Raw genomic sequence first — 14367 nt, 5'->3', positions numbered from 1 at the left:
GAACTAATATTTCATGAAGCACGCTAATATTTCGAATCTTTACATTTCTGATAGTTACATTAACATCGTTATTGAACTCAAGTAATCATGTTACAAGCCCCTTAATTCAACCTTTAGATTGCTTTTCGAGTAGGTTACCAATCTAATAAAGTGTAAAGATATGTTTGTACAGCCAGTATTCTTACTATACTCTTGCCTTTAAATTACCAATAGAAGCAGTTTCTAGAAAAGGTTATAAAGCCACTGCAATGCCTATGATAATATGAACTAATGAGACAAACGCGCATAGATGATTCATGTACAGTATAGTACGGTCTTTTAGGGGGGGATATTAAACGAAATCTTACATCTATTACGGAGCCACCCTTGTTTACCGTAACATATACGTGTTTCGCACTGTATCTACACCCTTTTCATATTCTCGGCCTCCACGCCATTTTACATCTTGAGAAAATATTCATATATTATAATATATATAGATATACATGTGGTATTCCAGCTACATAGAATATAATAGAACCTTCCTATACTTCATTTCTACCCTCAATGCGTCCCTAGATAACTACCTACGCTACGTATACAATAACACAGCAGACCCTCCAACCCGATAGCTAATACACATGAACTCCTTTTAACTCCTTTGAACTCTCCATGAGTAGTATAGGCATGACACAACAAATAGAACCCCTCCGGAACTTAATACTTAGCACATACATCTCCGATATGAGCAATAAGCTCCTCGATGTGATACGGCTTCGTCGTCACGCCGTCCTAATGTAGACAAGAGAGTCAATATTGCATCAAATGGTGTATTGTCTGGACTCAACCTACCATGCCTACTTCCATAGCACCGCTAACCTGTTTGCTACGCACGTTGGCGGTAACTCCGAGTATCGGTATGTGCCCCTCGAGTTCACCGTTTGCTTCTAGCCTCCGGATCTCCCTCGTAAACTCGATGCCGTTCATGATCGGCATTTCGATATCGCACAAGATCACGTCGAACGGGTTCTCTACGTGCGAGACGTGGGGTTTGTTATTCTGCACGGCGTCGAGGGCGTCTTTTCCATGGTTGGCGGCTTTCACGATGAAGTCGTGGTTACGTAGCTGCTTGCATAAGACCTTTTGGTTAACCAGGTTGTCCTCGACGACGAGAACCTTGAGTGGCAGGTGTTCGTGTGGTGGAGGACATGGGTCCTCTGATATTTGGGGGAAACCAAACACTTCATCTTCGTCTTCCGATTGTATGGGGGTCCCGTCTGCAGCTATGCTGAGCGATCGACTTAGTCTAACGACGGGTTCTGAAGCATTCGAAGAATGGCGAGGAAACTCGCAACGCTGGGTCTTGACGTAAAATGCGAATTTGCAACCCGATCCGGGGCTACTGGTCATTCCTATCTCGCCTCCTAGCATCTCGGTAATCTGGCGAGAGATAAAGAGGCCGAGACCCGATCCCCCGTACTCGATGTGCGTTTTCGGGGATGCCTGAGCGAAGCGATCGAAAACCTGCGCCTTTTCGCTCTCTGTTAAACCCTTGCCCGTGTCTTTGACGGAAAAGGAGAGAAACACATCTTGTTGAGGCTCTATTAAACTATTCAGGGGGTAGGAATCTAGTACAGGGCTGGCGGGTGAATATCTCCGTGGCACGTAATCCACCCCTAATTCACTTTCGGGGGGGCGATATGTCGTTCCGGCTACCGTTACAACTATTTCCTTTAACTTCGAGGCCTTTGTGAATTTCATAGCGTTCGTGACAAGATTAATCACGATTTGGAGGAATCTGTTCGGATCCAGTAAAACACACCCCAAGCCGAGCATGGACAAGGAATCATCTTCAATAACCTTTAGCTTGATACCCGTCATCTTCAGCTCGGCGTCGAAGATCTTTAATGACGAGCGAACCAATGCCATCGGTTGAACGGGAATAGGAGATACCACCAGTAGGTCAGAGTCGAGCTTTGAAACTGTCAACACGTCGTCGACGATTTGCTTCTGGTGCTGTACGCAGTATACAATCGTATTGGCAGCGTCTAGCGTGCTGGCAACCTCATTCTTCAAAATCTCTTCCGCGGTGCTGTTTGAGCTTATGGCCAGCTTGCCATCGAATAGTGCATGTAGTGTGGCGGAGCTTCTCTTAACTGATTCAATAATTTCCTCGCTGCAGTGCAGAACCGCTGATAGGGGGTTCCGTATTTCGTGGCTTATCATGTCCATAAACCTCTCCTGTTGGGTTTTTGACCGAATAGCTTCTTCCATCTTATCTGTCAGAACCTTGACCGCCATCTTCTGACCACTGATATCTGTTACCCAGAAATCTATATGGTCAACTGTCCCATCCTCTCTGAATTGGGAAAACCCGGTAGCGGCGATGTAGGCACCATTAGTCACAGTATTGTCACCACCCGAAATAGTATAAGTCCTATCAATCAGCTGAAACTCAAAAGATTCAGGCCCGGTGTGCTGTTGGAGTCGAGCGAAGAAGTCTTTGCACGGCTTTAAGTAATCTTCTCGGACCCATGGTAGCCATGGCTGGGGAATTTTCGAAGAGAGGCTATCAGATCCAAAGCCGTAGAAAGAACGCCACGCATCGTTGCCATATTGGACGATACCATCCCCATCCGTGCGGCAGATTCCAAGAGGGCAGTGTTCTGCGTAGTTCCGCCATTTTATCTCCGACTCCTCAAGCGCTTTCGAACGAGATATAAGTTGCTGCTCAGTCCACTTAAGCTCGCTGATGTCCATGGTAAATATCATAATACTTTCGACCTCATCAGACTCGTCCAAGTCCGAATAACAGGCGCAGATCCCCGTTCGATGGTCTGAATACATATGGCCTCGACGGAATGGCTCTCTGGATCGAATCTGAAATGTCCCTCCTGTCTTATCAACAAGAACCTTTTCTTGCCATTCTCGAAGCAAATCGGCGTCTTCTGGAACTACGCTGTCGAACCAGCTCAGACGATCCTGGTCGGCAGGATTGAGCCCAGAGAATTTATACCACACATCATTCGCATATATAATCTATCGATAATTAACTCGGATTCTCGACTGTTCTTAGTTGGATAACCATATTACCTTGCCGTTCACATCGGTAACCGCAAGACCAACAATGGACCGCTCGGCAAATCGAGAGAATCTCATATCGCTTCGTTTACGATCCAGCTGAGCTCGTTTAGCCAAGTCGTTATGGCGTGAAACTTCTTCCGATAACCTAGCCCGCGATACCTGTGACGCCGCAACATCTGCTACCAGTTTCAAGAACTCGCAAAATTCGCTGCTGTACCTTCGATAAGGGTTCAGGCCGACTACCATGAAGGCCGCTATTTTAGAATCGTCTTTGATCGATACGATTGCGAATTCCTTAGCTAACATATATCCTTTCCATCCAATACCGTTTAGTAGTTTATGTAGTGACGGGTCGCTTTCTTCTAATATGAGCACCGAGTCGCATTTCAGTGTCTTGAGCATAGTCGGTGCAAACCCATCAATATCGCATGAGAGATCGAGATATTCCTGTCCCATGACATGCTCGTTGTCTATTCCAATGATACCCTCTAAGTGGCACGGATAGTTAGGCAGACTGGGGGTGGAATTAATGCCACGTTGCTCGTCTAATGAGTATAACAGCGCAAACGGGATGTCCTTGTTATTGTAGCTAAGTCCGGTTAGTAGTGTACGCCATAGTTCCTTCATGTTGTTCGCTGTTGCGGTGTGGCGGGATAGTTGCTGAATGCATTCGTTCTGTCTTGAGCGAATAACGTCTTCGGTCCTGTCTATGGGTATTCCGTACGACCCTTTCACTTCTCCTTCGTCGTTAGTGATCGGGATAAGCTTCCAATCAAAATAAGTCTCTTCAACATGGCCGTTCCTTTCTATTAGCAGCCTGGTGCTCGTACACGTACATGTTTGGCCGGTTCGTCGCTGCGAAGAGATTTCCCCGGAGAGTTGGTCCCAGATGGTAGAGAACACCTGGGAAGCATCCATCCCCATGGACTCTGGGTGTTTATTCCCCAGCATCGGAAGGTAGGCTTCATTATAAATGACAGAGGAGGACTCCCCCCAAAACAATACGGCCGGACTCGTGTCAGCTAAGAGGAAGCGAGACATATGTCGAAGCTCCGAGCCCCATTGGTCCCTTGGTCCAAGAGCCGACTTGCTCCAATCGATATTGAAAATGAACTTTTGGGTCGGCGAAGTGAACGATATAGAGGTATCCAAGTCCTGCTCTTCGACTCCCGGCAGCGCCTTTCTACGATTGTCTTTCTCTTTAGACGCACACCCATATATGAGTAAGCCAGCCTGGGGTAGGACAATCATTTCACTGTTTGGAACCATCACGGCACCATTGGGTGTCGTAGCTTCGGTCGTAGCAATGGTGTCCACCGTATACAAAACGGAATGGGTTATGAGTTATGAGAGCAACCGACAGTAGGTTGATGCAACAGTCACGTTGGCGCTGACACGTCAACGTTAATCCTCAAGACTGATAGCAATGGTGACGAGAATATAGATTTCCCCAGAGCCATCATTTTCTGCTCCAAGTTGTAGAGATAGAAAGTGTTAGAATCTATGTTCATTACTCGCTACCTACACTAACTACGCCTGATGGCTATTAAACTTTACGTCTAGCAATGTCAGTCATATAGTTAAAAAGTCTATTTGATAAATTCATTCTTCTTAGAGTCGACATGGGGATTTCAAATGGACTAGTAGGGAGCTACTGATTTGCCTTTATGTTAATGCTGGTCCGCGTCACATATTCATCATCACCTCATTAGCTGCGGAAGGTTCCGATCTATACAATCTAGTCAAATCCGGGGTAAAGAATTTATTGGAGAATTTACAATCGATCCAGTCTATTTAACCCGCATGTGTCTTAGACTTAGTTACTTCAAGTTATCGGAACCGAACCCAGGAGACGGTCACTACTAAATAGCTGTTAACTCATACATTTCATACTTGTCTAGACCGCCTCGATCGAGCGAATAGGCGACTTAAAGAACGGCTGAAGACTAAGATAAAGGGCACAACTAACCTAGGTTAGGGAGTATGAAATTTGAATGTTTTATCATAGGGTACCTACCTAGGACCTTGGTACGTTAGATACTCAGCACTGTTACAACTGTCAAAGCAGCATTCCCTTACTCACCAACATACCTGCCTATTGTTATAACATTTATTCCGATATAATTTTGATAAATAAATTCGATTTCATGATCATGAGTGCATTATTAGCTACCTTTTATATGTCCTCATTGTGGCCAGTCACGTCAAAGCCCACGGCGGCATCCGATAAGCTCCTATACAATCTAGACCCTATCAAGATCGCGCTTTTCGGAATTGCCGACTTCATTAGCCTGGGTACATGTATGACTGGGATCGCGTAAGAACTAACACCCGTTACGAGTCGAGCATATAGATTACTAACCTACCTAATTCTCTAGTTTCCCCAAGGATCCCATTTCTTTCGTATCTGGATACTCGGATACTTGTTCCCTCTCGAGATTTGAACATATTACTTCACAGTGCGATCTCTAGGTAATCATGGGTTCCCAATTCTCCGGACCAGATCCCAATCTAGCTCCGCTCCCACCGGAGGATTTTATTGTGAGTTTGCGGACGGGAAAAACCAGGCCTTTCGGGGGTGTCAAAGGTTTGATGTCGGCGATCAACAAGCAACCCCGGCAAGGCAAGATTCGGCTTACAGCAGGCGGTCTCGAGGGTGACGAGCGCCAGTATATCAACCACAATAGCCCAGATAACGCCATTCATCATTATGATCCCCGCCACTATGAGGAATGGAGGAATATCTTACCGGAACGTGCTCACAAGTTCAAAGTTGGAGCGTTCGGCGAGAATATATCTTCCGCGCATCTCTCGGAAGCCAATATATGCATCGGAGACAAGTTCCGGTTGGGACCAGACGCTATTGTCCAGGTGACCATGCTAAGGCAGCCCTGCTATAAGCTGAACCACCGATTTGAGTACAAGAAGATGTCAAGACTCATCCAGAGTACCGGATTTACCGGATGGTACTATCGAGTTCTCCAGGGAGGTGATGTCCAAGAAGGCGACCCGATCGAACTGATTGAACGTATCAACCCACGATGGTCTCTCTCAAGACTACACTATATTCTTTATACGGACTCCAATAATATGGAAGCGATTGAGAAGATTAGTAAACTGGAGGGGCTCAGCCTGGAATTTGTTGATTTAACCCAGAACAGACTTTCCAAAGGGATCGAGAACATGAATCAACGTCTCCTAGGTAACTTTGCTGTGCCGTGGCACTTGTATAAGTTGGTTGAAAAGACCAGGCTCACTCCGAGAGTGCAAAAGTTAGTATTCGAGTCCGAGGAACCTAGCACGGACGTGGAAGATTTGAATTTCGGGCGCTTTCCTCATGTGCGTCTCAGGTTCGGACCAGATTCCAAGTTCACCAGAGCTTATTCGGTAGTGTCGGGTGATATGAGATCCTTTGAGCTGGGAATCGCGAAAGATGATGATTCAAGAGGTGGATCGCTATATTTACACGATAACTTGCAAATTGGCGATATTCTGGAGGTAGCCAAGGGACACAATGCAGCCATTCCTATACTAAGTAGCGACCAAGTCGATACACCAACAAGGCACGTCTTTATTTTCGGTGGCATTGGCGTCACCGCCTTCATTGGCGAGATTAGGGCTCTCGAGAAGAAATCTGCCGACTTCGAGATTCACTACGCTGTCCGCAGCAAAAAGGAGGCCGCATACCTTGATCATCTACCAGCCAGCAGGACTACTATTTATGCCAAGAGCGATGGCAAACGGTTAGATGTAGCTGCGCTCATTCCATCGCCAGACGATTGCAGGGATAGTTGCAAGACTTTAGTCTACTGCTGCGGCCCATCGTCGCTGCTTACCGCTTGTCGTGACGCAACAACGAAGTTGGGCTATCCCCGATCCCAGACCCATTTCGAGGACTTTGGCGGCGCTGGAACTGGCACTGGCGACCCATTTGAAGCCGAGATTAAAAAGACCGGGGAGGTTCTTCAGGTACCTCGAGAGAAATCATTATTGGACATCCTTAACGAAGCCGGTTTCGAGATAGAATCCTCGTGCCTCGTGGGAAATTGTGGAACCTGCACAGTGGACGTCTGCAAAGGGAAGGTTGTTCATCAAGGTATAGCCCTCGAAGACGAGCAGAAGGAGAGCAGTATGTTGGCCTGTGTGAGCCGTGGTAAGGGAAGGATTGTGATTGATTGTTAAGAGGACCACGCCTGAATTCTAGCATGAACGTTCCCTGCTACCATGATACCAATTATTCGTCTTATCTACACGACCAATATAACCGATTTCTACATTTCAATCTATCGATGTGTGCTGTATTGTTAGCCAAGCACATGTCTTGCCACTATTACTATAGAGTTACTATATTGTCACTGCCGAAGATTGTGGACTGCCGCGTTCTGGCCGGTTCGGAGTCCGGCAGTCTTAGGATTACGGCTAAAGTGCCGAGATCTAGTGCAGTAGATCCCGGAGGAGTAAGATCTGTTAGGATATCTTACGTTCGACAATATCCACCTTCATATAAGTAAGATTACACAGCAAATCTATTTCTTATTAATTAGCAGCATGATTTGGAGGCAACAGTGACCAGAAATAGTAACCACTCGGTTTAATGTAAGGTAACCTATCGCGTTCTAACTCCTAAGCGGTGCAGGTAGCAGTTCATCCTTATCTTCTGCAAGTGCCATGATGCTTTAAGCCGGCTATATAAGCCAAAATGAGGCAAAATTCAGGAGCCCCTCCTTTTCCGGCCTCGCCTCCTACAAAATGAAGCGACAGTCTCGACGCGACAATGCTCATGAGCAGCTTGGGGAAGCAATTGCATATTTAGAACACATTTGAGATATAATAGGAGCACTAAAGAACAGGAGCAATGATCTATTCGCTACTTTTACTGGGCGCGGGTCTCGCCTCGCCGGCCTCAGCAGCATGCACCCGAGAATTGCTTCAGGAGGCCACAGCGGCATACGTCAAAGCGCAAGCCGCCGGAGACCCGAATCTGCCTTCCTTGGCTAGCAACGTCAGCTACTTGGAGAACGACACGCCGGGGGATATCAAGAAAGGCATTCTAAGCCAAGCCATCACCATCGACTTCAACCGCAGTCTGCACGACACAACCCAATGCGCCACGTTTACGGAGCTGTCCGCGGCTACCAACAAGAACCCGTACGTCATCCACACGCGCCTGCTCTTCACCGACGACAAGATCACGGCCGTGCAGTCGGTTGTCGCGGACCAAGGCGACTGGGCGTTCAACGCGACGGGACAGCTCTACTGGACCAAGCAGGAGAAGTGGGACACGATCCCGGAGGACAAGCGCGACAGCCGCGAGGTCATCCAGGCCGCCGGCGATGCGTACCTCGACAGCTGGGGCGACGGAACCGTCACGGTCCCTTACGGAACACCGTGCGCTCGTCTCGAGGGTGGCTCTTACACGGGGGGCTCGCGACCGACAGCCAACACATGCGTGATGCCGCAGTTCCCGGAGCCATTCAAGGTCGAGAACCGCCGGTACGTCATCGACGAGGAAGTCGGCGGTCTCGACATCTTCAACAACTTCCCGTTCATCGACGCGGGGAAGCCCGATGGCACGCCTAGCACCAACTTTATCCGGGTTGAGGGCGGCAAGATCAGGTACATCCACGAGGTCACCGTGTGCACGACTCGCAACTGTGGAAGATAGATGGATAATCTGCTGCGAGATGTGAGACTTTTAAAATGGTATAAGGGAATCAGTCGTGTAGGGGCTTCTGTAGCTTAGTATTTCCATATTCTTAGCTTAGGTAGCCAATTTCTACAAATATTTACCTAACATTGGTATCGCCATGTATAACATCTGTAAAAGTCGTATCCGTGCCTGTATTGGTGTATTTAGGAACTGCTTATCCTAAAGGTTCTGGACCTGGTCGAATAGTAGAACTTCACATGCGGTGACATACATAGCTCCAAGGTTCTCTTCCGATGCCAGGAGACATTCGGGCCGTATGAAGCCGAAGTGGAACTGGATAGATTGGGTATTTACGGATATTATATGGACGAATGGGAAATGTCTAACATGTATGGTGGTTTGGCGAGTTAGTAACCTAATAAATTGACTTTTAAGATTCGGGGAGAGACCTAATGATCGTTGAGGACATGAGTTAGACGGGCAAGGGCCGGATCGGTACAATACAGGGCTACGTCAGATCAAATTAGGGGACTTCCATGAGGGGCTTGATGAGGTAGCACTACCTTAAGTGCATGGGGGAGATGAAACGACTATGATTGGTGGATACCTTAGCGTCATGCGCTACCCCGCCAAACAGGGTTATGTCAAACCAATTAATCAACGCCGATTCTCTCCAACACATATTTTTCGGATGCTCCTAACCATTCAAGCATCCCGTCTCCATCAACGACACCTTGCAGCACGGCATCGTAGCTCCCTGCGTTGTCCTATTCTTGTCCCGATTGCTTACACCCAAGGCATTACATCACATCGCGCTGCATTCTTCCGAAACTAGAGATATATAATACCACTGCGATCACATCCCAAGTTGCTCCGTGTCCATTGTGAGCTTGCAGCAGTAGATTTTAGCTTAGGCAGCAAGTGAAAATAAAGGTATTACTTTCAAAAATAATCAGAGCATAGGTAGCTACCTATCTATTCAGAATATTGTTTCGCAATTTGTATCTTATTCAGTATGGAAACTCAAGTTTTTATTCCTTTTAGACCCATTCCAACTCCCAACACCCACCCGGGAGTAATGGCAGAGCGCAATATATCCGACTCTAAAGAGAAGTTCTTTCGGTATTTCCAAGCCGAAATAACAGGTGAGATTATCCTTACTGGCATTGCGTGATTACCCTTCAGACTGACTCATCAAAGCTATACAAACCCAAATCGATGATCTTGCGACTCTATCCCCTGTCGGCGGCGAGAGACAGGACTGCATCGACATGGTCCTAGCTGGAATATCTCGCCTGTCTAACGAGGTTATGGACGCTGGCGATTATATCCCGGCCTACGACCAACGAACATATGCTCAGGTACCAACCACTCATCGCCTGGTAAATATTGATCTTCATTCTCACATCTGGGTAGGCTATGAAAGCCCTCACAGACAAACTCAACGAGACGACGGCCAAGTTTGCCCCGAAGTCAAGATTCCAGTTCAAGTCAAAATCCTCCAAAGCAGCACCGGGAGCAGAACCTCGAGCCGATCCCCGCCAACGTAACTCCTTCAACAATGTGGGATCTAGGCAGTCGCCGGTCTTGGATGCAGCAAAACGTGACGCCGCAGGAACCGCAGCCGAAATAGCGAAGAGCTACAATGAAGAGCTTGAACAACAATCAGGTGTGAGAAAGCCGAGTTTCTCTAATGCCAAGAGTATTTCTATCTACGACCACTCCGGACTGCACATTATGCTGCCCTCGACAGCATCTAGGGCTACGTCTTCGGGAAGTCTGACGAACCTCGAGCGATGCGTCGTGGATATGACAGCACCTACAAGCGCGGGAACACCGTTTGCTGGTCTGGCGTTAAATAATATTAGGGAGAGCTTGATTATCGCTGGCCATGTTGCGGGTCCGGTTCACATCACCGGACTGCGGAATAGCATAGTTGTGGTGGCTGCGCGACAAGTTCGTATTCATGAGTGCGAGAATGTTGATGTATATCTCCATTGCTCAAGCCATCCCATTATCGAAGACTGCTCGGGGATGCGATTCGCACCTCTACCGGAGCTCTATGTAAGTTCCCTCGAACTATATATATAAACAAGATGTGCTGATAATCTTGCAATAGGCTACTAAATTGGAGATAAAGGGCGAGAGCCAGTGGGACCAGGTTGACGACTTCAAATGGCTGAAGACCGAACCATCTCCGAACTGGGTCGTCTTGCCCGAGGAGAAGCGTATCCCGGAGGACGTGTGGAAGAATTCCGTGTGTGGAAGTCCTAGTCTCAGCACGGTTGATATACTGCGCAGAGCTGGTGTTCTCAGCTCATGACTATCCTAATCTCTTCCAAACACACTTCTGAGGCTGTCTCCTTGTTCGAGTTTCGATGTATAAGCACGGGTCTAGCGTATGGCGTCGGTTCATATTGCGGTCATATCCTGTGTAATATTGTAATACACACAATTCCCAAGTAGTTTTTTATGAATGATTAACCTTTGCTATATTCCCACACCTGGTCCCCCTGACGCTGCCTCGTGGTATCGTACCGTACCGTGAAATAGCCTGAACACCGAAACTCCATGCCAATGCGAGTATACAACAGCTTCTGCACCGCGCATACCTAACGACGAACCAACCAACCAACCCGTAGTCATTTTTCTGGTTTATCTTTTTCGCGTATTCCCTTACCGCCACTCACTTAATCCGTAATCATCCTATCGCGATCCCCATCGTCCTGCTGCGCCGCCAACTGCGCGCCCATCTCGCGCAGCTTATCCAGCATATCCCGCTGCCGCGCGAGCCGCGCCTCCAGCGCCGCGATCTCGGTTTCCTGGTTGGGTATGGTGCGGTTCATATCGGGCAGGCCGCGGATCAACACGCGCGCGCGCTGGAATCGGTGCTTAAGGACGTCAGCGGCAGGCGGGATCTCCTTGAGGGCCAGCTCGCCCGTGTTGGTGGTGGTCGTGGCGCCGTTGTTGGTTTGCGCCTGGGACTGGTTCTGCGGCTGCGCGTGCCGGTGGGACGGAGGGGGAGGAGGCTGCTGGGAGGGCGTGGGTGCGGGCGTGTTGCCTGTTGCGGTGCTGGAGGGGGTGCGCAGGCGGTTGAGCAGCACGGCGAGTTCGGTCAGGGTGTCGAGAGTGTCGGGGTTGAGGCCATCGGGCATGGCGAGAACTTGAGTATTTGGTGCTGATGTTGTCGATGCCATTATGAATGCAAATGTGACGTGACGTCTTGATAGAAAAACGTAAAGTTGAATAAGAGGCTTCGGGGTTTAGCTGAGGACAAAGACATTCAGAGGTGACCTAGTAAGTACTTTGTCAATAGCTGTTTGGAATCTAGTTAAAGCTGATTTGCGGTGGTAGTTTACGTAAAGGTGAACCTTGATGGCGAAGGGGCAGCTGAAATCAGCCTTAAACCCTATTAATAGACCTAACCTAGACGTGATTGTCAATAGGTCAATAGTTTCGCTAGCGATGATTTGGCTATTGGTGTTGTATTATGTATAGGGCGGACCGCGTTCCATCCAGCGGGTCGGAGATCTGAGCTGGTCCCTCCGATATGTGGGGTGTGCGCATTGACGTCAAGTTATGTACAATTCACCTCTGCAGTTTCGACATGGTGGGGTTATCCGGCCCCCACTATGTATAAGCCACCCCTAGTCCATAGCAGCCCAGCAGCCCACCGTCATGCGAAACATCTCAACACTTCAAAGTCCAAGCCATTACCTCCGTAGAAAATCACTCAACATTCCCCTTTCTCTTTCTTCTTCCTTAGACCTCTACCCTAAGATTTTTTCTATACTGTTGTTAAACTAAAAGCTAAAAGATAACTTAAAAGCAAGAATGGCTGCGACGAAGCAAAAGGCGTGTCTGAGTACGTCCTATCCCTCTATTTTTTCTGTTTCTCTTGCCCCTCCTCCTCAAATCACTCGAACTGGGCCTAGAAAGCCTGATTACTTTACTTCTGCTTGCTACTTCCTCATATATCTCGAGATTGGCTGGCTAATCTTCTACGCCTTACGAACTTACAGTCGTGATTGATGGTTGGGGTATCCCCTCCGCCGACTCGCCTAAAAATGGCGATGCTATCGCTGCTGCCAAGACCCCCGTCATGGACGACCTGTCCAAGAGTGCAACCGGATTTACCGAATTAGATGCTTCCTCTCTCGCCGTCGGACTTCCCGAGGGCCTCATGGGTAACTCGGAAGTTGGCCACTTGAACATTGGAGCTGGAAGAGTAGTATGGCAAGATGTCGTCCGAATCGACCTGACCATCAAGAAGGGCGAGCTTTCCAGTAACGAGGTCATCAAGAATGTTCTTGAGAGAGCTAAGAATGGTACGGGGAGGCTCCACCTGTGTGGTCTGGTCTCTCACGGTGGAGTGGTACGTCAAATCGCTTTGGAATCCCCTAGACCTTGTTGCTAACTTGACTATTTAGCACGCCAAACAAACCCACCTGTACGCTCTCCTAAAAGCCGCCAAAGCCGCCGGAGTCCCCAAGGTCTATATCCACTTCTTTGGCGACGGCCGTGATACCGACCCCAAGTCAGGAGCTAGCTATATGCAGGAGCTCGTCGACACAGCGAAGGAAATTGGTATTGGAGAGATAGCTACCGTTGTTGGTCGATACTACGCTATGGACCGTGACAAGAGATGGGAGAGAGTTGAGCTTGCTCTGAAGGGCATGATTCTAGGAGAAGGAGAAGAGAGCTCCGATCCTGTCAAGACCGTCAAGGAACGGTACGAGAAGGGCGAGAACGATGAGTTCCTTAAACCCATTATCGTCGGTGGCCAAGAAACACGGATCAAGGATGGCGACGAGGTTTTCTTCTTCAACTACCGATCGGACCGTGTCCGACAGATCACTCAGCTGCTCGGAGGAGTTGACCGGTCGCCCAGGCCCGACTTCCCTTACCCTAAGATTAACCTCGTAACCATGACACAATACAAGGCCGACTACCCCTTCGAAATTGCCTTTAAGCCTCAACATATGGGCAACGTATTGGCCGAGTGGCTTGGCAAGCAAGGCGTCAAGCAAGTCCACATCGCCGAGACTGAGAAATATGCTCACGTAACATTCTTCTTCAACGGTGGTGTCGAGAAGGTCTTTGCTCTAGAGACACGAGACGAATCTCAGGACTTGGTGCCTTCCAACAAGTCCGTCGCGACATATGACAAGGCTCCTGAGATGAGTGCCGACGGTGTTGCGAAGCAGGTCTGCAAGCGACTTGCGGAGCAAGAGTTCCCGTTCGTCATGAACAACTTTGCTCCCCCGGATATGGTGGGTCACACAGGTGTGTACGAAGCAGCAATCATTGGCTGCGAAGCCACTGACAAGGCCATTGGCCTAATCCGCGATGCCTGTAAGAAAGAGGGTTATATCCTCTTTATCACTGCCGACCACGGCAACGCCGAAGAGATGAAGTTTCCCGATGGCAAGCCCAAGACCTCTCACACGACTAACAAGGTTCCCTTCATCATGGACAACGCACCTAAGGGCTGGTCATTGAAGAAGGCCGATGGTGTTCTTGGAGACGTCGCCCCAACAATCTTGACGGCTATGGGTCTACCAGTGCCCGAGGAGATGACTGGCCAAAGTCTCTTGGTTGTTGAATAAGTGACATTATTTCGTAAAGCATCATCGTTGGAACACTAGGCTAGA

The 14367-nt window shown here is 48.5% G+C and overlaps 6 protein-coding genes across 6 annotated transcripts; 4 read left to right on the top strand and 2 right to left on the bottom strand.

Annotated features, from left to right (window-relative positions):
- Positions 1-485: 485 nt before the first annotated feature.
- F4813DRAFT_398950 (uncharacterized protein) lies at positions 486-4472 on the bottom strand. Its single transcript, XM_049248110.1, has 3 exons — positions 3073-4472; positions 832-3018; positions 486-771 (listed from the first exon to the last, which is right to left on the bottom strand). The coding sequence occupies exons 1-3, from the start codon at positions 4330-4332 to the stop codon at positions 697-699; spliced, it is 3522 nt and encodes a 1173-aa protein (XP_049096365.1). The 5' UTR covers positions 4333-4472; the 3' UTR covers positions 486-696.
- Positions 4473-5391: 919 nt separating this feature from the next.
- F4813DRAFT_207736 (PK beta-barrel-protein domain-containing protein-like protein) lies at positions 5392-7582 on the top strand. The gene has a single exon (XM_049239616.1). The coding sequence runs from the start codon at positions 5542-5544 to the stop codon at positions 7243-7245; it is 1704 nt and encodes a 567-aa protein (XP_049096364.1). The 5' UTR covers positions 5392-5541; the 3' UTR covers positions 7246-7582.
- Positions 7583-7918: 336 nt separating this feature from the next.
- On the top strand, positions 7919-8728 carry F4813DRAFT_382638 (uncharacterized protein; the record flags this gene model as incomplete). Its single annotated transcript, XM_049245835.1, has 1 exon — positions 7919-8728. One exon carries the CDS (start codon positions 7919-7921, stop codon positions 8726-8728), a length of 810 nt encoding a protein of 269 aa, XP_049096363.1.
- Positions 8729-9728: 1000 nt separating this feature from the next.
- Positions 9729-11036, top strand: F4813DRAFT_382637 (TBCC-domain-containing protein; the record flags this gene model as incomplete). The annotated part of the gene is made up of 4 exons (XM_049245834.1): positions 9729-9858; positions 9914-10074; positions 10130-10777; positions 10833-11036. The coding sequence occupies 4 exons, from the start codon at positions 9729-9731 to the stop codon at positions 11034-11036; spliced, it is 1143 nt and encodes a 380-aa protein (XP_049096362.1).
- Positions 11037-11103: 67 nt separating this feature from the next.
- Positions 11104-12189, bottom strand: F4813DRAFT_207711 (RNA polymerase II transcription mediator complex subunit 9-domain-containing protein). Its single transcript, XM_049239615.1, has 2 exons — positions 12073-12189; positions 11104-12007 (listed from the first exon to the last, which is right to left on the bottom strand). Exon 2 carries the CDS (start codon positions 11908-11910, stop codon positions 11404-11406), a length of 507 nt encoding a protein of 168 aa, XP_049096361.1. The 5' UTR covers positions 11911-12007; positions 12073-12189; the 3' UTR covers positions 11104-11403.
- Positions 12190-12547: 358 nt separating this feature from the next.
- Positions 12548-14322, top strand: F4813DRAFT_382636 (BPG-independent; the record flags this gene model as incomplete). The annotated part of the gene is made up of 3 exons (XM_049245833.1): positions 12548-12578; positions 12736-13088; positions 13144-14322. The coding sequence occupies 3 exons, from the start codon at positions 12548-12550 to the stop codon at positions 14320-14322; spliced, it is 1563 nt and encodes a 520-aa protein (XP_049096360.1).
- Positions 14323-14367: the final 45 nt, after the last annotated feature.

The sequence above is a fragment of the Daldinia decipiens genome (genome assembly GCF_022478715.1).
Source record: "Daldinia decipiens strain CBS 113046 unplaced genomic scaffold F4813scaffold_37, whole genome shotgun sequence".
NCBI lineage: Eukaryota > Fungi > Ascomycota > Sordariomycetes > Xylariales > Hypoxylaceae > Daldinia > Daldinia decipiens.
This window is presented reverse-complemented; position numbering and strand designations above follow the sequence as displayed.